General features: G+C 41.0%; 1 protein-coding gene across 1 annotated transcript in view; it reads right to left on the reverse strand.

The window, feature by feature from the left end:
* The window catches only part of myom3 (myomesin 3), a 362966-nt gene that overhangs the window by 208610 nt on the left and 127611 nt on the right, over nt 1–26745 (reverse strand). Inside the window, exon 8 of the mRNA XM_034174111.1 lies at nt 20494–20538. Coding sequence (XP_034030002.1) covers nt 20494–20538 — 45 coding nt within the window. The remainder of the gene's footprint in view (nt 1–20493; nt 20539–26745) is intronic.

The following is a 26745-nucleotide window of genomic DNA, read 5'->3' on the forward strand; positions in this document are numbered from 1 at the left end:
TTAGACTCCTGAAGGAGTGACTCCTTCTCTAAGTGATGTTACAAAAAGGAAGTACAAGTCCTACAATTTGTGAGTCCGCCGCAAAGTGGTACTGTAAAATCCTAAGATAAAATGGCATGCCATGGTGTCAGTTGCAGAGGAATGACAATAGGTGGCGCACTGGTATTGTTTTGATTTAGCACTGCATTGATTTCTTACCATCCCATTATAAGATATACATGACAGATGTAAATCGGTTGTCTTTGGTTCGCCACAGCCAGGAGTAAGTGTGAAACTTATAAATTACAGTGCAAGCAGCAAGCGGCATTATAGTCAGACGCGGTTTTTGATGCGGGCGAAGTGGACAGCTGCCCGGAGCGCATTTTTGTCATGACACACAGGGGGCAGCACAAACACTTAAGAAAAAATAAATAATCATTAGCGGTGCAAAGTGGTGATCATATCACTGTGTGGGGAATTAGCAAATTGGCGCCCCCTCCATGCAACTGCAGGCGCCCCTGGTTCCTGAGCTGCACAGAACAGAACCAGTGTAAAAAGGTTTGGTGGTCCTCCCCTGCGCTCTGCTCCGCTTTGACAGATGGAGCAGCCTGCAGTGCTCCCGTTTCTCCGCTGTTCCGCTCAGCAGGATTTTGCTGTCCGGTGGTAAAGTCCACTTAGGATGCAGCACAGAACCAGAACTCTGCACCCAGGACAGGCATTTGAAAGTGAACAGACAGAGTATAAGAACGGGTTCGAATTTCACCAGAGAGGACAAACTGCCCACTCATGGAAAAAAAAAAGTTTGCAGAAGGAGAGCCTGCTTATTGAGGGTTTAGAGACAGAGCTGCGTTCACATTACTAGCTGAAGTGACTTGACTCTGACCTTGTTTTTTTGTGTGCCTGCATGATGCAGTGTACACTTTAACAAATTACAACATATATGTACTTACATTTTTTGTTAACCATCACCACATAACTGAGTTGTTTAACAAAATATATAGCAAATTTAACAAAATATACAATTAATTGTATTGTATTTTACAGTATATTCTGTTTAATACAACCCCAATTCCAATGAAGTTGGGATGTTGTGTAAAATGTAAATAAAAACAATACAATGATTTGCAAATCCTCTTCAACCTATATTCAATTGAATACACCAATTCAATTGAAGACAAGATATTTAATGTTGAAACTGATAAACTTTATTGTTTTTGTGCAAGTATTTGCTCTTTTTGAAATGGATGCCTGCAACACGTTTCAAAAAAGCTGGGACGGGGCAACAAAAGACTGGGAAAGTTGATGAATGCTCAAAGAACACCTGTTTGGAACATTCCAGAGGTGAACAGGTTAATTGGAAACAGGTGAGTGTCATGATTGGGTATAAAAGGAACATCCCCAAAAGGCTCGGCCGTTCACAAGCAAAGATGGGACAATGATCATCACTTATTGAACAACTGCATGAAAAAATAGTCCAACAGTTTAAGAACAATGTTTCTCAATGTTCATTTGCAAGGAATTTAGCGATTCCATCATCTACAGTCCATAATATAATCATAAGATTCATAGAATCTGGAGAACTTTCTACATGTAAGCGGCAAGGCCGAAAACCAACACTGAATGCCCGTGACCTTCGATCCCTCAGGTGGCACTGCATTAAAAACCGACATCATTGTGTAAAGGATCTTACCGTGTGGGCTCAGGAACACTTCAGAAAACCATTGTCAGTTAACACAGTTTGTCGCTACATCTACAAGTGGAAGTTAAAACTCTACCATGCAAAGCGAAAGCTATACATCAACAACATCCAGAAATGCTGCCGCCTTCTCTGGGCCTGAGCTCATTTGAAACAGACAGATGCAAAGTGGAAAAGTGTGCTGTGGTCTGATGAGTCCACATTTCAATTTGTTTTTGGAAATCGTGGACGTCGTGTTCTCCGAACAAAAGAGGAAAAAGACCATCCAGATTGTTATCAGTGCAAAGTTCAAAAGCCAGTATCTGTGATGGTATGGGGGTGTGTTAGTGCCCATGGCATGGGCAACTTACACATCTGTGATGGCACCATCAATGCTGAAAGGTACATCCAGGTTTTGGAGCAACACATGCTGCCATCCAAGTAATGTCTTTTTCAGGGACATCCCTGCTTATTTCAACAAGACAATGCCAAGCCACATTCTGCATGTGTTACAACAGCATGGCTTTGTAGTAAAAGAGTGCGGGTACTAGACTAGCCTGTCTGCAGTCCAGACCTGTCGCCCATTGAAAATTTGTGGTGCATTATGAAGCGCAAAATACAACACTGGAGACCTCGGACTGTTGAACAATTGAAGTCATACATAAAACAAGAATGGGAAAGAATTCCACCTACAAAGCTTCAACAATTAGTGTTGTAGCAGAAAGAATATAATATGTGTTTTAGGGTATTTGAAATTATCACTTGTGGATAATTTTACCTCGAATACTGGGGGCACCACCTATGCCTGTATGATATTATGACAAGGTTATAATATCTATGATTTTAGGTTCAGTCAATAGGAAATATAAAATCAGTCTCTAATTTTACCGTCCTAAATTCTACATGTCAAGTCCGACCCCCTCTGTAAAACCATACAAAATCACAGACAACTTCACATTTAAAACATTTATTTAACTCAGTCAGGAGTTAAATAACAGTACATATCACAGTAAGGCAATTTGATGATGATGAATTTCACTGAGAAATTATTATATGATGTTCAGATAATTTGGTTTAGTTGTGGGAATTTAAGAATGAATTTCGTCCTAATTGTCAGGGAATTTACTTTGGTATTTATTAACGTGAGATAGTTAGTGACGGTAAATAGGATTAAAATAAAGCCACTCTGTTTTTATCTGACACCGTAGCTCGGTCTTACTTGGACGCTGTAGGTCATGTGCTGGGAATCGTCTCGTTTTCAGTCGATGATCCGTCCGTCACACAGCTGCTTCAGGGACCTTGACAAAGAGACTCTACTGTTCACCACGCCGGGTTTCGTTGGTTACCGGGGACGCTTTCCCTTGTTAAGCTGTGACTTGCGGCGGCGGTTCAAATCACTGTTGACGTCTCAGCTGACCTGGATGTTTTTATCTCTGCAGTGCTTGTAGTCTGGGATCGTCAGAATAAAGGTTTGAGTGTCTTTATTTTTCTATTCACCAAAACAAAAATTTGTCTTTCGTTGTGTCTTTGGAAGCCAGATCAAATCACAAAACACGATACAAAAATAGTTGACTTTGTAAGAAAAAATATTTGTGACATGAATTTGGAGTTCAAGAAGAAAAAATATTTTAATTTGAAAATTTGCAAATGGAAATTAAATGCGCTTGCACGTTTAACTTTACAAAAGTTGAGCAAAAGTTATCTGTAGAAAAAAGGAAAAAGTAATTTCTTGTTGGCGCGCACAAATAAGAAATAAGTTTACACAGCATGTGGTTGCAGACAAAGGGTCATAAAAAATCTGGGCAGCTTGGCAGCATCTTGAGACCCAAGAAGAGAGAGCATAAGAGTAAGGGTGCGTAAGAGAAAGAAGGAGCAAGAGAAAGAGAAGAGCAAGCGAGCAATTCCCCGGGGGCGCCTGCTTTTAAAGGGTTAAAAGCTCCACCCCCAAGAATTCTGGGTACTGTAGTTTTCTTCTTCGTTCCTTTGTTGAGTTTTATAATAAATCAGAGTCTGTTATTCTTAAATTTCCCGCTTACAAACCAAGCAAATCCTGTATTGCAAAACTCTAGTAAACAATGTCCTTAGAACTATCACACACATGACTATACATGAATAAAGCACATTGGATAAACTTTCTACAATCTATGAACAGAGCACAAAATACCAGATATATCATTTTCATTTGCGAGGTTAAGCAATCACGTTTGTTTCCTTTTCCTCTTTTTTCTTCTGGTTTCAACAGCAAAGTACACTTTTTAAAGGTGGTTAAACTTTATAATACTGTACAAATTAGTTACATGCCCTTCTCCAATTTGTCCAACAGGGGTCACTCTTGGTTCACGGACTGGAAGGAACTGGGTTTTGGATTTCATCGTAAAATATTATATTTGTCAATTCTGCAATGATTTGAAACAAACAAACTGCAGTGTGATTCCCAAGTTGATGGCAGTTCGTCTGTGGTATGATTTTACTTGAATTTTGTTGTAAAGACATAGTTTTTAGACTGGGAAAATGTAGGTCTTTCTGGGGTCTGTGTTTTTGAGATGAGAAAGGAGTTGGCAACATCTGGTCTCAGCGCTGATAAGGGGATTCACAGCTCCGTGAAGAATGAACTTTAGAGAATCTTAAATCCTGTTAGTTGGGTAATGTGTGTATCTTGGAATACATGCTGTCTGTTTTTTTTTTTTCCTGTCGTACGCAAGTAAAAAAAATGTGGTAAATCCTACCTACAAATCATTAGATGCTCTGGCCAGTTTGAAAGAACAGTAATTTTTGTCTTCATTATGTATGCATAATATAATCATGACTTACACATCTAAATGTAATAGAGGTGATATTGTTGAAAACATAAAAATATAACCAATGGCTTCTGCAGGAGGCCATGGCGTGTGTGAGACAAGAGCGGAAGTTGTGCAAATCAAGGAAAATTTGTAGATCCCCCTCTGTGTATTTGCAGATATTAATGAGACAAATTCAACTCTATAGCAAGTTAGCTTTGAGCTAGCAGAAGTTAGCTAATGTCCACAAATGTCTTGTAAATGACTCCAGAGGTGTTATCAGGTTTAAAAAACAACAATTTCAGTTTTAGAAGTGTTTATTTCTCGCTAGCTTTTACATAATATACAAAAACAAGGTTATATTTACACAAACAAAATTGAGTTTTTCAGTGAGCTACCACCCTGTGACATCACCATGCTAACGTCCATGAAATAATGAGTTCAGAGGTGTTATTAAGTTCCAAAAACAGAGTTTTCACTTTTTAGAAGTGTTGATTTGTTGCAAGTTTTTACATAATTTAAGAGAAATGTGTATAAACACACAAAACAAAGCAGTTTTGGAGAGAGCAGCCACTGATGCCATGGTGCAGCTCTACTCCGATTGGGTGTCACTCCAACCACTCAAAAACAAACCAAACAGATTGAAATAGAATGTGTCTTTTTAATCTCTTAAAGTACCTCTTGAAATAGGTCAAGGTTAGCCATCTTTGAACTTGTCCAAGGTCTGTGTCCCAAGAATTTTCCTTGTGAATTTGAAAACTCTGGCAATAAAAGGAATGGACAGATGGACGCAAAGCCTTCACAATACCTGATGACCAAATTTGATGGCCTCGGGTAAAAACTAAGAAATCAAATGTACATATGCAAGTATACACACCCTTTGCTCAAAACTTTGTTGATGCACCTTTGACAGTAACTACAGCCTCAAGTCTTGAAAAAAGCTTGGCGCACTTATCTTGGGCAGTTTTGCACATTCCTTTTTCCAGCACCTCTCAAGCTCTATCAGGCCTGATTGGTGGATTGCTGCAGAGATGATAGTCCTTCTGGAAGGTTCTCCTCTCTCCACAGTAGAATGCTCGAGCTCTGACAGGGTGACATTGGTTTATTGGTCACCTGAGTAAGGCCCTTCTCCCTTGATCGCTTCATTTACACAGACGGCCGGATCTAGAAAGAATCCTGGTGGATCCAATTTTTTTCCATTTATGGATGATGGAGGCCACTATGCTCATTGGGACCTTCAAAGCAGCAGAAATGATTCTGTACCCTTCCTCAGATTTGTGCCTCAAGACAATCCTGTCTTGGAGGTCTACAGACAATTCCTTTGACTTCATGCTTGGTTTGTGCTCTGACATGCACTGTCAACTGTGGGACCTTATACAACCCCTGGCAAAAATTATGGAATCACCGGCCTCGGAGGATGTTCATTCAGTTGTTTAATTTTGTAGAAAAAAAGCAGATCACAGACATGACACAAAACTAAAGTAATTTCAAATGGTAACTTTCTGGCTTTAAGAAACACTATAAGAAATCAGGAAAAATAATTGGGCAGTCAGTAATGGTTACTTTTTTAGACCAAGCAGAGGGAAAAAATATGGACTCACTCAATTCTGAGGAATAAATTATGGAATCACCCTGTAAATTTTCATCCCAAAACACCTGCATCAAATCAGATCTGCTCATTAGTCTGCATCTAAAAAGGAGTGATCACACCTTGGAGAGCTGTTGCACCAAGTGGACTGACATGAATCATGGCTCCAACATGAGAGATGTCAATTGAAACAAAGGAGAGGATTATCAAACTCTTAAAAGAGGGTAAATCATCATGCAATGTTGCAAAAGATGTTGGTTGTTCACAGTCAGCTGTGTCTAAACTCTGGACCAATTACAAACAACATGGGAAGGTTGTTAAAGGCAAACATACTGGTAGACCAAGGAAGACATCAAAGCATCAAGACAGAAAACTTAAAGCAATATGTCTCAAAAATCGAAAATGCACAACAAAACAAATGAGGAACGAATGGGAGGAAACTGGAGTCAACGTCTGTGACCGAACTGTAAGAAACCGCCTAAAGGAAATGGGATTTACATACAGAAAAGCTAAACAAAAGCCATCATTAACACCTAAACAGAAAAAAAACAAGGTTACAATGGGCTAAGGAAAAGCAATCGTGGACTGTGGATGACTGGATGAAAGTCATATTCAGTGATGAATCTCGAATCTGCATTGGGCAAGGTGATGATGCTGGAACTTTTGTTTGGTGCCGTTCCAATGAGATTTATAAAGATGACTGCCTGAAGAGAACATGTAAATTTCCACAGTCATTGATGATATGGGGCTGCATGCCAGGTAAAGGCACTGAGGAGATGGCTGTCATTACATCATCAATAAATGCACAAGTTTACATTGATATTTTGGACACTTTTCTTATCCCATCAATTGAAAGGATGTTTGGGGATGATGAAATCATTTTTCAAGATGATAATGCATCTTGCCATAGAGCAAAAACTGTGAAAACATTCCTTGCAAAAAGACACATGGGGTCAATGTCATGGCCTGCAAATAGTCCGGATCTTAATCCAATTGAAAATCTTTGGTGGAAGTTGAAGAAAATGGTCCATGACAAGGCTCCAACCTGCAAAGCTGATCTGGCAACAGCAATCAGAGAAAGTTGGAGCCAGACTGATGAAGAGTACTGTTTGTCACTCATTTAGTCCATGCCTCAGAGACTGCAAGCTGTTATAAAAGCCAGAGGTGGTGCAACAAAATACTAGTGATGTGTTGGAGCATTCTTTTGTTTTTCATGATTCCATAATTTTTTCCTCAGAATTGAGTGATTCCATATTTTTTTTCCCTCTGCTTGGTCTAAAAAAGTAACCATTACTGACTGCCGCAATTTTTTTTCCATGATTTCTTATCATGTTACTTAAAGCCAGAAAGTTGCCATTTGAAATGACTTTAGTTTTGTGTCATGTCTGTGATCTGCTTTTTTTCTACAAAATTAAACAACTGAATGAACATCCTCCGAGGCCGGTGATTCCATAATTTTTGCCAGGGGTTGTATGTAGACAGGTGTGTGCTTTTCCGATTCATGTCCAGTCAACTGAATTTACCCCAGGTGGACACTAATTAAGCTGTAGAAACATCTAAAGAATGATCAGTGGAAACAGGATGCACCTGAGCTCAATTTTGGGCTTCATGTCAAAGGCTGTGAATTCTTATGTACGTGTGAGTTCTTCTTATTTTTTTTTATACATTTGCAGAAATAAATAATAGAAAAGAAAATAAATAATAATAAATAAATATTTTCACATTGTCATTATGGGGTACTGTGTGTAGAATTTTGAGGGAAATTTTTTTTTATCTAATTTGGAATAAGGCTGTAAAATGTGGAAAAAGTGAAGCGCTGTGAATGCTTACCGGATATACAGTGAGGAAAATAAGTATTTGAAAACCCTGTAATTTTTCAAGTTCTCCCACTTAGAAATCATGGAGGGGTCTGAAATTTTTATCTTAGGTGCATGTCTACTGTGAGAGACATAATCTAAAAAAAAAAAAAAAAAAAAAAAAATCTGGAAATCACAAAGTATGATTTTTTTAAATAATTTATTTGTATGTTACTGCTGCAAATAAGTATTTGAACACCTACCAACCAGCAAGAATTCTGGCTCACACAGACCAGAAGACAACAACTGCTATGATTATTTATTAGAAAGTGGAAGAAACACAAGATGACTATCAGTCTCCCTCGGTCTGGGATTCCATGCAAGATCTCACTTTGTGGGGTAAGGATGATTATGAGAAAGCTCAGAACTACACAGGAGGACCTGATCAATGACCTGAAGAGAGCTGGGACCACAGTCACAAAGATTACATTAGTAACACATGATGCTGTCATGGTTTAAAATCCTGCAGGGCAGCAAGGTCCCCCTGCTCAAGCCAGCACATGTCCAGGCCCATTTGAAGTTCACCAGTGACCATCTGGATGATCCAGGGGAGGCATGGGAGAAGGTCATGTGGTCAGATGAGACCAAAATAGAGCTTTTTGGAATCAACTCCACTTACCATGTTTAGAAGATGAGAACAACCCCAACAAAACCATCCCAACCGTGAAGCATGGGGGTGGAAACATCATACTCTGGGGGTGCTCTTCTGCAAAGGGGACAGGACAACTGCACCATATTGAAGGGAGGATGGATGGAGTCATGTATTGTGAGATTTTGGCAAACACCCTCCTTCCCTCAGTAAGAGCATTGAACATGGGTCATGGCTGGGTCTTCCAGCATGACAATGACCCCAAACACAGCCAGGGCAACTAAGGCGGGGCTCCGTAAGAAGCATTTCAAGGTCCTGGAGTGGCCTGGCCAGTCTCCAGACCTGAACTCAATAGAAAATCTTTGGAGGGAGCTGAAACTGCAAACCTGAAAGATCTAGAGATCTGTATGGAGGAGTGGACCAAAATCCCTGCTGCAGTGTGTGCAAACCCCAGGGGAAAAATACAGGAAATGTTTGACCTCTGTAATTGCAAACAAAGGCTACTGTACCAAATATTAACATTGATTTTCACAGGTGTTCAAATACTTATTTGCAGCAGTAACATACAAATAAATTATTAAAAAATCATACATTGTGATTTCCGGATTTTTTTCTTTTTTTTTTTTTTAGATTATGTCTCTCACAGTGGACATGCACCTAAGATGGAAATTTCAAACCCCTCCATGATTTCTAAGTGGGAGAACCTGCAAAATCGCAGGGTGTTCAAATCCTTATTTTCCTCACTGTATATGCACACAATAAATGACTACACAAAATGAACCAAACAGATCATTCAAATGCCTGACAGAGTAGAAATCCTGCATCTTTAGCTGCTTTTTAAAACTCAACAAAAATCAGTATAAAGTTTAAAAATGTGCAGAGCAAGCCATAATTTCTGGTGCAATGTACTTGAAAGCTCAATCACCAAGGATTTTAAAGTGAATGTATGGGATAGACAGTAAATTTAATCTATTTGACCTGAGGGAGTGAGCTAATGAGTGAAGGTGGAGTTCAGCTACATCAGTGGGAGCTTGACCATGCAGTGGCCTTAAAATGAGAGCGAATTTCAAACTAAATTATATGAAGCAGGGACTCATGGAAGAGATATGACTAAAGGGGTAATGTGAGATCATTTGCTTGACCTCATGAATAAAGTCCACTTTTTATTTTCATGGATATGCATTCTGGAAGGTCACCATCTTCAAATGTGGCAAACTGGGGTGTGAGGATCACAGCTGCACACAAATGTTATTGAGCAAGTGATGTGCAAAAACAATCATAGCCTAACTGTAGTCTGACCATTGGCACATCTGGTGAAAACCTCTGTGTCACATGTGTCATGTACAACATACTTAGAGGCTCCATAGAAATGCAAGAGATTACAAAACATGTCAAAATTTTGAAAAAAGAGAGAAAAAAAAATTCCAATATAGTGAAAATCAAGAAACAAGAACAAGACAAAATATCACAGTTTCACGTGGACACTCTCATGAACCCTCTAAGGTTTTCCACAGTATGGACAAGTGTTCAAATTTTTTGTTTTTGTTATTTTATGGAACAATAGTCAAAACTTTCTGTATGCTGATGATAACATTGTATATTCAGGTGCCCCTCTCTAATCCCTGAGGATGGCTCTTCACGTTATAGGATGGCTACTGTAATAACCATGTCTGATTAGATTAATCTCATTTAACACCAACATTGATAATCTCCTGGTAAAAATCAAAGCTAGACTTGGTTTTCTCTAATGGAAGAAGGCTTCTTTCACTCTGCTAAATATACTCTTCCTTCCTCTGTTTGACAATATTGACACATTCTATAAAATGCCATAAAGGGCACAGTCACCAAACTTGGCATACAACACCTTTCAGTAACACTCATCACTGTGACCTCTATAAACTAATGAACTGGCATCCCTTTGTAGGTAGATACAACACTGGTTGCAACTAACTCCTGGGAAGACACTTCACTACCTCTCAAATGTAAATGGTAAATGGACTGCATTTATATAGCACTTTTCAGTCTGCATCAGACGCTTAAAGCACTTTACAATAATGTCTCACATTCACCCCGATGTTAGGGGTCTCCAGCGTTCTGCAGTTTTATAACAACAGTTATAACTGACAATACAGTTATATCATTCTGTTCACCATTCCAAAAGTTTGCACTTTGGCCATCATCCCTTTTGTTTTGCTGCTGCAAAATATTGGAACTCACTACAAAACATTAAAACTTACTTATCTTTCTCACTTAACATGGTCAAACAAAAATTTCTATATCTAAGCTGACTGTAGCTCCCTGCATCTCTCTTTCTGTTCTCCTCAAAGCATATTCAATAAACCAACTTTTTGTTTTATATTTAAATTTTATACATGTGCTGGCACTCATTTTTATTTTTGACTCATACTGTAAGATTGTTATATTGTATGATGTGGTACTGAATGTGTCCTTTTGTGTTTACAGTTTTTATGCTTTTGCTGACACCTCTTCAGTGATGCCGGTAATGCGTTACTTAGTAACGCGTTACTCTAATCTGACCACTTTTTTTAGTAACGAGTAATCTAAGCGTTAATCTTTCCAAATCAGTAATCAGATTAAAGTTACTTCTCCATGCATGATCCAGCATGCCTGGCCTTCTCCAGCTGGAGAAGGCCAGGGGGACACTCTTATATCCCTGGCTGCAGCCGATATGAAGGTTGATTGAAAAGTTCTGCCTCCTGTGTGATTATTTCAATAACACACAAGATACTCACATGGATCTCATACACACATGGACAAAATTGTTGGTATAGTTCTGTTAAAGATTGAAAACCCCACAATGGTCACTGAAATAACTTAAGCTTGACAAAAGTAATGATAAATAAAAATGTACTGAAAATTTTTTAATGAAAATCAGACATTGCTTTTGAATTGGGGTTCGACAGAATCATAAAAATCCGTGGTCTGGACGAAAATTATGGTACTCTTAACTTAAGATTTAGTTGCACAACCTTTTGAAGCAATCACTGCAATCAAGTGAATTCTGTAAGTCTCAATGAGACTTCTGCACCTGTCAAAAGGTATTGTGACCCACTCCTCGTGAGCAAACTACTCCAGTTGTCTCCGGTTTGAAGGGTTCCTTCTCCACACTGCAGGTTTCAGCTCCTTCCACAAATATTGAACAGGGTTTTGATCAGGACTCATAGAAAGCCACTTCAGAATAGCCCAATGTTTTGCACTCTAAAAAATCTAACCAATGATGCAATGTAAACTGTGCACAGTTTACTTAACTTTGGTCAGGATATTGGGTTATTTAGACACAGAAACATTATGGCAACAAAGTGGCATTCAATATTATTGAATAGTTTAAAGTCCTGTGATAAAAATTTAAACTTAAAATTAAACAGTTATTTTAGGGACAGATAGCAGGGGTGGTGTCCAAGTGGTTAGTGTGCTTGGTCTCAACATGGAAGGTTCCCAGTTCAAACCTCACCCCTGCTGTGTTTCTCCATTTAATGTGAAGTTGTGTCAGGAAGGGCACCTGGTGTGCTTTTACAAAATCCAACACATTTCAACTCCTGCTTTTATTAAAAAAAATATTTAAAATTTTGTTTAAGTTTAGTTAATGTATTCAATACATTTTACTCAAAATTGTAGAACTTAGTCATTCTTGTGTTTCTGATGCTGGGCAGCACATTTCACTTCAGAATGCTTTGACAGTCTTCTGATTTCTGCAAAGAATCAAGACACCCGGTGCCAGATGCAGCAAAGTCGGAAGTGGGTACACTGACACATTTTTATGTCTGTGAACACAGAGCTGACAAAAATCTACAGTTTTGTCTCATCTGTCCAAAGGACATTCTACCAGAAGCTTTGCAGCTTGTCAATGTCCATTTTGGCAAATTCCAGTGTTACTTTTATATGATTTAGTTTCAACAGTGGTGTCCTCACCAGTCATCTTCCATGAAGTCCATTTTGGTGCAAACAATCTGACACTGATGTACCTTGACCTTGGAATTCATATGTAATCTTTTTGGAAGTTGTTCTGGGCTCTTTGGTCACCATGCGTATTATCTGTCTATTCAAATTGTCATAAATTTTCCTCATGTGGAAACGTCCAGGGAGATTATCTCCACTCCCTTGGATATTAAATGTCTGAATAATATGTACAACTGTAGTCACAGGAACATTAAGATGCTTGGAGATGGTCTTGCAGCCTTTACCTTTAATGTGCTTGTCAGCAATTGTGTTTCGAATCTCCTGAGACAAGTCTCTCCTTAGCTTTCTGTGGTCCATGTTCAGTGTGGTACACACCATGATACCAAACAGCACAGTGACTACTTTTCATCATTTAAAAGGCAGTCTGACTGATTACAGGTTAGAATTAAGACACCTTTAAAGCTAATATCAAGACATGTCTTATGGCCCCTTCACACATAACACAAAGTTGGGTGAAAAAAGCAGAAACTGGCCAAAAACTGTGAAAACAATGAATCGAGCAACCACAAAAAATTCCACCTACTGTCGAGAGGGACACACGGTCGGACAGGTGTGAATGATACTGCGCCGATGGTTTTGTGCTTGCTCATGTGTGCACACGAACACAGTGAGAGCACGTTAAATGTGTGACACCACATTGAGCTCCCACAGCGTGTGTTCATAACATGGACACATCAGTCAGTGCCGTGTGTCCAGCCGGCCCCGCGTGTCCAGCTGGCACTCCGTGTCCAGCTGGCACTCCATGTCCAGCCGGCACTCTGTGTCCAGCTGGCACTCCGTGACCAGGTGTCCAGCGAGCAGTACACCAAAGGACACCACGTCATATGGGCCATAACTGTGGTGGTGGATGTGACAGTTTGATTGTGAGTGTTCACATGATCATGCGGAGCTTGTCACATGGGGCAGCTGCCTGATGGTGTACATGCAGACGCGTTTGTTGCTGCCCGTTGCAAAGGCGATATGCATTTTTATGTATTTCCATATGAGGACAGCATGCCCATGGAAGCGCATCACAGTGGAGTGTTGTAACATGATGTCCTTCATAACATGATATGTGTTCTCCAGTTGTGACTTGCATGTCCACAGATCCCAACAACTGCTGCTGTCACAGACACCACCTTTACGATCAGCTCACAGAACAAAGTATCACTCTGTTCCTTTGTTCTGTGATTATTTTTTAATGTATTTGTTATGTAATTATGTATGCATTTATTGTAGTATTTATTTATTTATTTATTTGCCCTGGCTATGTTTTCTGTGTTTTTAATGTAATGTAATGTAATGCCACTGTCATTTACAGCTGACATTGACTTGCTGGCCGGTGATCAGCTGAGAGGTGCCATGTGTCCACAGCGCAATATGCAAAGCGATTACACATGAAAGAGTTCACGTCTTTCCCCATGTATTATATATTTTCCACTCTTTCTGTCTGTCAGGTGGACAACAATTTACATGGTGGAAGGTTCATTAGCCTGGCTTGCCAGCTGTTAACAAAGTTCACACCATGCTGTGTGCACTCAGACATGGCTGGCCGGTCCTGATGTGATCTTCTCTGTATGTAATTATCAGCATGTCATGAAAGCATGAGAGGCCGCCCATATATGTGCATTGCGTGGAGTGTTGTTCATATGTTCTCCAGCTGAGATGCGAGTACACAGCGGTCAGCTGTTCCTGCTGGACATTACGGCTGTCCAATTTCACACTGTGCTGGACAGCGATTGCACTCCAGTGACCTCAGACGCACCTGACAATGTTGGTTCATGGTGGGGGTGGGGGGGGGGCATCACACACTTGCATGCCACACATGTGTTGCGGGGGGTGGGCACACTTGCGTGACATATGTGTTGCTTGGTAATGCCACACTTGTGCCATTAGACTGTGGGGCCATACGCACATCCAGCTCGAACGTGGTTGCCTGCCCTCTACTCTCGTGGTGGCAAAAGCCATGGTGCGACATGGACGATGATTTTGTGCAGCATATCGTGCTGCGGCACGATATGTCTGACCTGCGTACGACATGCCGTGCAAATGCTGCGAACACGATCAGCTGACAATGCAACCTTATCTTGTCCACCATTGAAATGAGTGGCACATGAATATAGAGTGCGTGTGCTGTCCATGAATAGTTGTGGTGACAGCTGTATGAGGCATTCGATGCAGCTCCGATTTTCACGAGTGGCATACGATTCCTCCTTTGTGAATCAGTCGGCTTCAATCGTGTTATGTGTGAAGGGGCCTTTAGTTTAACATGTTCTTATAATTCAATTTTTTTTAAATTAATTTAATTTATATAGTGCCAAATCACAACAAAGTTGCCTCAAGGCGGTTCACACAAGTAAGGTCTAACCTTACCGACCCTTAGAGCAAGCACACAGGCGACAGTGGTAAGCAAAAACTCCCTTTGACCAGACTCAAAGGGGTGACCCTCTGCTTGGGTCATGATACCGACACAATTGACAATTCAAATATACAAGAGAGTTTGGGAAATGTTGGGAGTCCATGCTGGTGCACAGGATGGGAGGCCTTCAGAAGAAGTTGGAAGTGGGAGTGGGTGTCATATTATTTTACTTGACCACATTTATTCATCTTTTCTAGGGGTACCGTCATTTTTGTCCAGGCCAGTTTCATTAGTTTGTTTTTAAACGATTGTTGAATCACAATTCAAAAGTCTGATTTTCATTAGTTAATTTTCTGTCATTTTTATTTATTGTTACTTTTGCCAGTTTCAAGTTATTTCAATGACCACTATGGGTATTCCTTTCTTTAACAGGCATTGTCATTACTTTTTCAGTCACCTTCTCTTTCCACGCATTTAGATCAACACCAGACAGGTTTTTGGAGAAATCAGGTGTCTCTATAGGCATAACTGACACACAGCTTCTTGCTCTTTGCATCATTAGTGTCACATTAGGTGTTCCTTCAGCTTCGATAAAGGAAAATGTTGGAAGGCCTGAGGTCTGGACTGTAAAGCGGGTGTGGTGAGATCTTGTAAGAGTTGAGATGCTGTAATGTATCCTGTGTGTGGATAAGCATTGTCATGCTGAAGGATTGCATCTTTTCCAGGACAAACCCATTTTAAGCATGCATGCAGCTTTTGCAAAGTGTCCATATACGTATAGGTCAAGGTTGACAGTGTTTTTGTGTTTGAAAAAAGTCTGTGTGATTATTCCAACTTGTTGTGGCTGAATTTTCACCGTTCAGTCTCCTTGCCCACATCTTGACTGCACTGGCATCCACACAGGTGCTGCCATAGACAACATCCATTCCTTGAGGAATGTCCACAGATGCACAAATCCTGCACTGTGAGGAATTCAATAATAGCACATTGTTTCAAACGTATTCCATGCACATGCCCACTTTTTTCAAATACTGTGTCCAAGTGTTACTTTGAAGACAGTTCTACAGATGCCTGAAATTCCAGGCAAAAAGCAGTTGATGTTGTGATAGTCAATACATCTGGGAGCATGCACTGGTGTTGTACTTTGCCGCATCCACAACACCACGGAACTGCCTTGGGTCCTTTATGACAACCACCAAGCAGACGGTCCATTCTCACTGCTCTAAAATAATCATCTATCACAGACAGGTGAAACAAAGGCATCCCCATTGCCTTTTCCAGCTACTGGGGTCCTCAACACTCAGGCACCTACATGCTGGATGCACTGAGGAATGGGCAAAGTGGCCAAAAATGTTGTAGCTAACACTTACTCACAATGCAAGCGATGTGCTTCATCTTAGTCTCTAGTAGCTGCTCGTTTAATACAAAGTCATTCCAGCAGTACCCAAGGATCCTTCATAGACACCATGTACCAGTGATATCCAAAATAATTATTCTTGTACCAACATCACTCTGATATGATGCATTTAATTGGAATAATCACAGAGGCAGAACCTTACAGCCGGCTTTAATAGATGTTAACCCCATCACACCTGAACGCGAATGAGCCCGAATGCCGTATGAATGACGATTAGAATGACAGTCATGCAAATTCGAACCTCACTCAAATGCCTCATACAGCATTCTTACAGTAGTTGACAAATCTGTGCACCAGAGCACATGCACTCTACATTCATGTTGCGCTTGTGATGGAAAACATGCGATCACCGGTCAAGTTGCTGTCATACTGCAGTCTGACTGCAGTTGTAATATTCGTACAGTAATTCGTACACAATTTGAAGCATTCGGACTGTGTTTGAGGAGCTCTAAGAAATGTCCAAGCATGTCAACTCCTGGCCAACTGTCTCGACCATCCTCCCCATCACACTAGAGCACAAATGAGCCTGAATGCCACATGAACGGATATTCGAACTACAGTCAGGTGAAGTCGAGCTGCATCCGAAAACCTCCTACAGCATTCGTAAGTGCATGCAACACAGTCGGGCACAATCATGTGGCTGCAATTGAACTGGGGAAAAAATCCAACAGCAGTTGATGTACAGTCATTCTACTGTCTGAATACAATCGAAGCATTGTGATCGCATTTGAGGGAACCTCAAAATGGATCAGGCACACCAAATCCTGCCAGCATATCCCGATTGTGCCAACGTTGAGCCGGATTCCCCCCTCTTCCCGTGCATCCTGTTTGGGGCGCACAAATTAAATTATTGTAATGTTCAACATCTGTGCCACTCAATCACTATGTACATTTGCGCAATCACACCAAATACATTGTGTGTCACAGCCAGTCAGTGCGTCTCAGAGCAACACTGCACAGCGCATGGCTGAACGGGCTATCATATCCATAATAGGCTCAAGATTACAGGTACAATGACATCCCCACTTATGGAATAGATAAAGTACCTGTATCATTGAGTCCAACATGTGTGGCGATACATCCTCTGACACATGAGGTGGACTAACAATGGATCTGTGATATCATACTCTTTCTGGATGTTAGACTGCAGTCATAGGCCCCAAGCATCCACGCGTATCTGTGACACGCTGATGCACAGTGTGGCCATCTGGACAGGGTTGAACAGCCATGATTACATGTTAATACAGATCCATCCTCTGACACATGAGGTGCACTGACAATGAATCTGTAATATCATGTGCTTTATGGGTGTATGTGGCACACCGCACAGAGCTTTTAACTTGCCATGGGGCAGGGCACCACGCAGCTCCATGTAATGTTATATCATATGCTATGATGATGGTCATAATTCACATACATTATGTAACCTATGAGGGGGCATGACCATGTATCTTTAACAGCCCAGTCAGGTGAGCTGCGCAGCGAGTCAGTGTGTCTCAGAGCTATGCTGCACCGCACACGGCTGAACGCGGTGTCACAGCTTTAATATACATCATATAACACATTGAACAAACCTTTGGAATGGCTCCGGATGGACATGCTCAGTGCACGCCAGCCAGCGTGTAGCCCCTTTGGACAAATATGTGTCAGATATCATTACATATGGATCAGTAATGTAATACAGTGATGTAGTTGGCACCATGGCTGCATCTATGTGAAATTGGAGGCATCTGGTGCTTTTTACAGGCCTCTGATGATCTCGTGGCCTCCTGCGCTCCTCCTATGCCTTTCAGTCTGCCTGGGATAACAACTGATTGAAGCCTTGTGTGTGCGGGTGGCTGGTACACATCTGTGCTCAGCTGCGAGTTTGCACTCATAAACAGCTGACTGCTTTCCTGCATGTGCACCCGTGCCAAACAGCTGATTCTCTAGTCGGAAAGAGAGGGAGACAGGGCGTGCATACCATGGGGAGAGCGCTGATGCGTTAATGTCAGGACCTGCCTTACCTCTCATATTTTGTTCAATATATGAACTGCTGTGTGACATACGGGGTTCCCTATACATGGGTTAACTGCATTACACCATGACTGGTGGCTATTACCGGTATTAGCGGCTGTGGGTGTGCACATCGGTGATCAGATCTCCGTAATAATTCGATCACACATGCACTACAGTGAAGCAATAGTCAAGGGACCCTGGTTTACATGTAATTGGTCCATGGTTTGGCTGTCATTCGATACCCAGCAGTGTGCCATGACAGGTCTTCAACAGCCCACAGCACATTTTATTATGTTATAACCTTATTCCAAAAGGGAGTAATTTTTTTCCCCTCAAAATTCTACTCACAACATCCCATAACGACAACATGAAAAAAGTTTTTGAAATTTTTCCAAATTGATTAAAAATAAAAAAATAACTAAGAAACCACGTGTACATAAGTATTCACACCCTTTGCCCAATACTTTGTTGATGCATCTTTGGCAGCAACTACAGCCTCAAGTATTTTTGAATATGATGCCAAAGGTGTGGCACACCTATCTGTGTAGTTTTCCCATTCCTTGTTGCAGCACCAGTCAAGCTCCATCAGGTTGGATGGGGGAGTGTCGGTGCACAGCAATTTTCAGATCTCTACAGAGTTGTTAAATTGGACTCAGGTCTGGGCTCTGGCTGGGTCACTCAAGGACGTTCACAGAGTTGTCATGAAGCCACTTCTTTGATATCTTGGCTGTGGGCTTAGGGTCATTGTCCTGCTGAAAGATGAACCATTGCCCCAGCCTGAGTTTAAGAGTGCTCTGGAGCAGGTTATCATTCAGGATATCTCTGTACATTGATGCATTCATCTTTCTCTCAATCTTGACTAGTCTACCCTTTTCTGCCGCTGAAAAACATCCCCACAACATTATGCTGCCACGACCATGGTTCACTGTAGGGATGGCGCCTGGTTTCCTCCAAATATGACACCTGGCATTCACTCTAAAGAGTTCAGTCTTTGTCTCATCAGGCCAGAGAATTTTGTTTCTCATAATCTGCAACTCCTTCAGGTCCCTTGTGGCAAACTCCAAGTGGACTGCCATCTGCCTTTTACTAAGGACTGGCTTCCATCTGGCCACTCTACCATACATGCCTGATTGGTGAATTGCTGCAGAGATGCTTGTCCTTCTGGAAGGTTCTCCTCTCTCTACACAGGAATACTGGAGCTCTGACAGAGTGACCATGGAGTTCTTGGTCGCTTCCCTGATTAAGGCCCATCTCCCTCAATCACTCAGTTCAGACAGGCAACCAGCTCTGGGAATAGTCCTGATGAATTCCTTCCACTTAGTGATGAAGGAGGCCACTGTGCTCATTGGGACTTTCAAAGCAGCAGAAATGTATCTGTACCCTTCCCCAGATTTGTGCCACAAGACAATCCTGTCTCAGAGGTCTACATATAATTCCTTTGGCTTCATGCTTTGTTTTTGCTCTGGCATGCACTTTCAACTGTGGGTCTTTACAATTCATGCCTTCCCAATTCATGTCCAATCAATTGAGCTGTGGATACTTATGTGCATGTGATTTCTTGGTTGTTTTTTTAATACATTTGCAAAAGTAAAAAAAAATTCACTTTGTCATTATGGGATATTGTCTGTGGAAGTTTGAGAAAATGAAATCAATTTAATCCACTCTGGAATAGGGCTGTAACATAACAAAATCTGGAAAAAGTAAAGCGTTGTAAATACTTTCCAGATGCACTGTACTTTATAATAACCGAATTTCAACATAGCAAATTTTGTAGAGTTTATGAAATAAAACAGGTAATAATCCTTTTAAATATGGTTTGGACTCTTGTACCATTGTACTTAAAAAAACACATGGATGGTGTGGCCAAAAGTGCCTAAACAGGCGAGATATTATTCATTGACCTCCAAGTTCCACAGCCTCATGCATACCTACTGTAATAAGACACACAATATGCAAGTGTTTGATGTGAAAATGTCCTGAGATGCCCATGGGTGGCTGCAGACCAAAAAACGTTCCACTGCGAAACATATATAACAAAAAAGTTTTGACTCCCAACAACAGCACAAATATTTAATTTATGGACACATACACAAACGGATGGAAATATGAACTACCCTGACAGAGTAAGAGTCTCCTTCAGTTCACTCATGAGCTGCAGCATACACAATTTGCACAGCATGCAGCATCACAGTCTTCAAAGCCAGGCCAGATTCATTTACTGGTGGAGAGGAGAACTTCAAAGGGTGGCACAGAAAATGAAAGAGGACATTTTTCATTTGGGACTGGTGTGAAACTTACCATAAGTCTGTGAGTGGTCTAAACCAGCCAGGGCTCCATGGTATGCTGCATCACAGAGGAGGAGCAGGAAGACAGAGAAACAGAGAGCAAAACTGAGTATGATAGAAAGCGAAGTGGATGAATAACAAAAGACAACTTGAAACTTTCAAGATCAGATATATACAAGTCACATTGAATATTCCCTTTAACCTACTTTCAATAACAGAAAAAAGCTTGAAAAAGAGCAATGATAAGTGGATCAAATGTGTGAAAGGAAATACGCAATAATATTATACAGTTGTATGTAAAGGTTTGGGCATCCCTGATGATTTCCATGATTTTCCTTTATGAATCATTGGTTGTTTGGATCAGCAATTTCAGCTAAATATATCATATAGCAGACAAATGCAGTTTATAGGATTTACAGAAAGTGTGTAATAATTCTTTAAACAAAATTAGGCAGGTGCATAAATTTGGGCACCCCAACAGAAAAAAATACATCAATATTTAGTAGATCCTCAGAAATAACAGCTCCTAAATGCTTCCTGTAGCTTCCAATGAGAGTCTGGATTCTGGCTGAAAATATTTTGGACCATTCGTCTTTACAAAACATCTCAGGTATGTTGGTTTCGGAGCATGGACAGCCCACTTGGCCCATATGGGGACTGAGATTGCCATTCCAGAACATGGTACACGTTCCTCTGCATGAATGCCTCACTAGATTTTGAGCAGCGTTTAGGGTCGTTGTCTTGTTGATCTTTGACACTGATTCATGAATATTGTTCTCAAGAATCTGCTGATATTGACTGGAATCCATGTGACCCTCAACTTTACCAAGATTCCCAGTACCTGCACTGGCCACACAGCCACACAGCATGATGGAACCACCTCCAAAATTTACTGTAGGTAACAAGTGTTTTTCTTGGAATGCTGTGTTCTTTTTCAGCCATGCATACTGGCCCTTGTTATGTCCAAATAACTCAGTTTTAGTTTCATCAGTCCACAGCACCTTATTCCAAAATGAAGCTGGCTTGTCCAAATGTGCTTTAGCATACCTCAAGTGACTCTGTTTGTGTCGTGTATGCAGAAAAGGCTTCCTCTGCATTACAGCATCATGCAGCATCTCTTTGTGCAAAGTGCACTGTATAGTTGAAGGATGCACAGAGACACTATCTGTATCAAGATCATGTTGTAGGACTTTGGAGCAGGTCTGTGGGTTGACTATGACTGTTCTCACCATCCTTCGCTTCAGCTTATCTGAGATTTTTCTTACCTACCTTAACTAGTACTGTGCCTCTGGTCTTCTATTTCCTTACTATGTTCCTCACAGTGGAAACTGACAGCTGAAATCTCTGAGTTAGCTTTTTGTAGCCTTCCTCTAAACTATGATGTTGAACAATCTTTGTTTTCAGGTCATTTGAGTGTTGTTTAGAGGCCCCCATGTTGCCACTCATTAGAAGAGATGCAAAGAGGGGGATCATTTGCAAATGGCCACCTTAAATACGCTTTCTCATGATTGGATTCACCTGTGTAAGGAGGTCAAGGGTCAGTGAGCTTACCAAACCAATTTTGTGTTCCAATAATTAGTGCTAAATGTATTCAAATCAATAAAATGATGAGGGTGCCCAAATGTATGCACCTGCCTAATTTTGTTTAAATAATTATAGCCCACTTTCTGTAAATACTATAAACTTCATTTCACTTCTCAAATATCAGTGTGTTCATCTGCTTTATGATATATTTAACTGAAATTTCTGATCCAGACAACCAATGATTTATAAAGGAAAATCATGAAAATTATCAGGGGTGCCCAAACTTTTGCATACAACGGTACATTTTGTCCTCATGTTACCAGCCTATGTTTCATGGAACTTCCATACATCGACCCATTGTATATAAGTTTTGAATTTTTCCATTAATGTTAACTTTAATTTTGTGGTTATTTTTTAAATTCAGTATATTGTGTGCACAGTGTAAGCTGAAGATGAATACTGCGCCGAGCCCTGAGCTAGATTTTTAAACCATGTTCTTGGTGGTCTACAGCACAAACCCTTTCTGCTGCGTCACAATGGCAGTGCACCCGCCGTACATCTGACCACACCCCATTTTAAAACCAGCACTTTCATGGATGCATAAATGAGTGCAACTGCACTGGCTATTTCAGGGGTGGCCAAGTTCGGTCCTCAAGAGCCACATTCCTGACACTCTTAGTTGTCTCCCTGTCTCCCTGTTGTCTCCAACACACCTGAATCCAATGAAAGACTCGTTAGCAGACTTTTAATGAGCCTTTCATTGGATTCAGGTGTGTTGGAGCAGGGAGACAACTAGAGTGTCAGGAATGTGGCTCTTGAGGACCGAACTTGGCCACCCCTGAGCTATTTAAGGAACAGTTATGGTTAGAAAATAGTTATGACACTTTTGCTGCGCTGTGAGCTGCTTTGTGCCAGGTGTAAGATAAGACCCTTACACACACACACACACGCACATATATATATATATATATATATATATATATATATATATATATATATATACAGTGAGGAAAATAAGTATTTGAACACCCTGCGATTTTGCAAGTTCTCCCACTTAGAAATCATGGAGGGGTCTGAAATTCATTTTAGGTGCATGTCCACTGTGAGAGACATAATCAAAAAAAAAAAAAAGCTGGAAATCACAATGTATGATTTTTTAATAATTTATTTGTATGTTACTGCTGCAAATAGGTATTTGAACACCTGTGAAAATCAATGCTAATATTTGGTACAGTAGCCTTTGTTTGCAATTACAGAGGTCAAACGTTTCTTGTAGTTTTTCACCAGGTTTGCACACACTGCAGCAGGGATTTTGGTCCGCTCCTCCATACAGATCTTCTCTAGATCTTTCAGGTTTGGAATTTCAGCTCCCTCCAAAGATTTTCAAATCAAATCAAATTTATTAATTTATATAGCGCCAATTCACGACAAAATCATCTCAAGGCGCTTCACAACATAAAAAACAATTAAAAATTTAAAACACAATAAAAACAACCATACAAGAAAGACAGCAGTAAAAGAATACAAGATTAAAAACACATCATAACACTAATGATAAAACAGGGAAAATAAATGAGTCATTAAACGTGATTTAAAAGTCTCCACAGTGTCTGACTGCCGAATGTGTGCCGGCAGATTATTCCACAGAGCTGGGGCACAATAGGAAAAAGCTCTGTGACCGGCAGACTTTTTATTCACCCTGGGAACACACAGAAGTCCTGCACCCTGAGAACGCAGGGCCCGAGCTGGTACATAGGGGCTTATCAAGTCAGCCAGATAGGGAGGTGCAAGTCCATGAACAATTTTATGAACTAAAATCAGTACTTTAAAATCCAATCTTGCAGAAACAGGAAGGCAGTGCAGGGACGCCAAGATTGGCGTAATGTGGTCAAACTTTCTGCTCCGTGTCAAAAGTCTGGCAGCAGCATTCTGAACCAATTGAAGACCCCTGATCCTGGACTGCGGTAAGCCAGAGAATAGAGCATTACAATAGTCCAATCTAGAAGAGACAAACGCATGAATCAAAGTCTCAGCATCAGCCATAGACAGAATAGGATGAATCCTTGCTATATTTCGCAAATGGAAGAAGGCAGTCCTTGTAATGTCTCTAATGTGGAGATCAAAGGACAACACAGGATCAAAAATTACTCCAAGGTTCCTCACTTTATCCATATGATGTATAACACATGGACCTAAGCTAAATGCTAGCTGATCAAATTGATGCCAATATCTCGCTGGACCAAAAACCATAACTTCAGTCTTATCAGAATTTAAAAGTAGGAAGTTACTAGACATCCAAATTCTTACTGATGCAAGACAATCTTCCAAGGATTTTATGTGAGTAAGATTACCAGCAGTTATTGGCATATACAATTGACTGTCATCAGCATAGCAATGAAAGGGAATCCCAAAACGTCGCAATATATTCCCGAGGGGTGCTACATAAAGAGAAAAAAAGCAAGGGGCCCAAAACGGATCCCTGAGGAACCCCAAACATCATGTCTCTACGATCGGAGGAGGTTCCATTACACAATACACAGTAGGAACGACTGGACAGGTACGACGTCAACCATGCAAGAGCAGTTTCAGTAATCCCAAAGTGATTCTCCAGCCTATTGAGTAGAATATGGTAATCCACAGTGTCAAATGCAGCACTAAGATCCAGCAGCACCAGGACCGTAGTGATATCCGAGTCCATTGCTCGCAAAAGGTCATTCACTACTTTAGTAAGTGCTGTCTCTGTGGAGTGAAATTTTCTAAAAGCAGACTGCAGTGGCCCAAAAAGATTATTCTCAGTGAGGTAGTCCACGAGCTGTCGCGAGACCACTTTTTCCAGGATTTTAGAACAAAATGACAGATTTGATATTGGTCTATAATTCTTCAATACACTAGGGTCAAGATTAGATTTTTTAAGTAATGGTTTGATCACTGCAGACTTAAAACACTTAGGAACAGATCCAGAAGTTAATGAGAGATTTATAATTTCCAGCACAGTTGGTCCAAGAATGGGTCACAGGTCCTTAAACAGTTTTGTTGGTATAGGATCAATTAAACAGGTTGTGCTTTTAGTAGACGTCACGAGCTTTGTCAGTGCGCCTAGCGAGATACCATCAAAATCTGTAAATCTGGATACCACCTCAGTGGGCGCATCCACCTCCACAGCAGTATGCAGTGGTTGGGCCAAAGCCTGCTGAGATATACTCAACCTAATATCCTCAATTTTCTTCTCGAAGTAATCCAAGAAGTCCTGTGCTGAGAAAGGAGAGTGAATAACAGGTGGCTGTCCATGAATAAGAAGTGCTACAGTTTCAAACAAAAACTTGGAATTATGCTTATTTTTATTAATCAAATCAGAATAATAGGCACGCTTTGTAGCCAGTAGTGCCTGCTTATAATCCAAGACAGCATCTCGCCATGCAAGATGGAACACCTCTAACTTAGAACTACGCCATTTCCGTTCAAAACCTCGAGCCTTCTGCCTAAGGTCACGCAGGTAACCATTAAACCAAGGTGAGTATGCCTTGGGAAGGCGTGTCCTCAAGAGAGGAGGCGCAACCTTGTCCAGTGTGGCCGTGAGCGCTGAGTTCAAGCCATCTGCAAGACTATCTACTGATTGAATATTCTCTAACCCCGAGGCCAAAATTTCAGGCAGTCTGGCTTCGAGTTCTATCATAATTGAAGGAGTAATGCGTCGCCGCAAAGAAAGACAAGGCTTTCGATCCACTAGGCGCGGCAACATAAATGCACACCTAACAAATGAGTGGTCAGAGATCACCGAGGCAAGAGGCAAAATGTCAATGTTTGTGACAGCAAGGCCACGTGTGAGTACCAGATCAAGGGTATTTCCACTAGTATGTGTTGAATCCTGAATACATTGCTGGAATCCCAGCGCATCCACAAGTTCCATAAATGACTTGCAAAGGGGATCAGAGGGCTTATTTATGTGAATATTAAAATCACCAATAATCAAAATGTTGTCCACACTAGCTGACAGGCTAGAGATGATTGCACCAAATTCATCTAAAAATTCAGAATATGGGCCAGGAGGCCTATAAACAGTGACAACAAGGCATGACTGATTTCCATACTTCTGACCCTGACAATATGTAGCATCATGGGCAGAGCGGAGAGTCAGATGCTCAAACGAATTATATTTATGCCCCCCAACAGTCAAGAAGGTAAACTTGGATTTATAGATAAAAGCAACACCCCCACCTTGCTTCGCACAACGAGACATGTGACTGAATGTGTACCCTGGTGGGCAGGCCTCATTTTCTATTGAGTTCAGGTCTGGAGACTGGCCAGGCCACTTCAGGACCTTGAAATGCTTCTTACGGAGCCCCTCCTTAGTTGCCCTGGCTGTGTGTTTGGGGTCATTGTCATGCTGGAAGACCCAGCCATGACCCATCTTCAATGCTCTTACTGAGGGAAGGAGGTTGTTTGACAAAATCTCACAATATATGACTCCATCCATCCTCCCTTCAATACGGTGCAGTTGTACTGTCCCCTTTGCAGAAGAGCACCCCCAGAGTATGGTGTTTCCACCCCCGTGCTTCACGGTTGGGATGGTTTTCTTGTGGTTGTTCCCATCCTCTAAACATGGTAAGTGGAGATGATTCCAAAAAGCTCTATTCTGGTCTCATCTGACCACATGACCTTCTCCCATGCCTCCCCTGGATCATCCAGATGGTCACTAGTGAACTTCAAACGGGCCTGGACATGTGCTGGCTTGAGCAGGGGG

This window comes from Thalassophryne amazonica, chromosome 7 (assembly GCF_902500255.1).
Source record: "Thalassophryne amazonica chromosome 7, fThaAma1.1, whole genome shotgun sequence".
NCBI classification, from domain to species: domain Eukaryota; kingdom Metazoa; phylum Chordata; class Actinopteri; order Batrachoidiformes; family Batrachoididae; genus Thalassophryne; species Thalassophryne amazonica.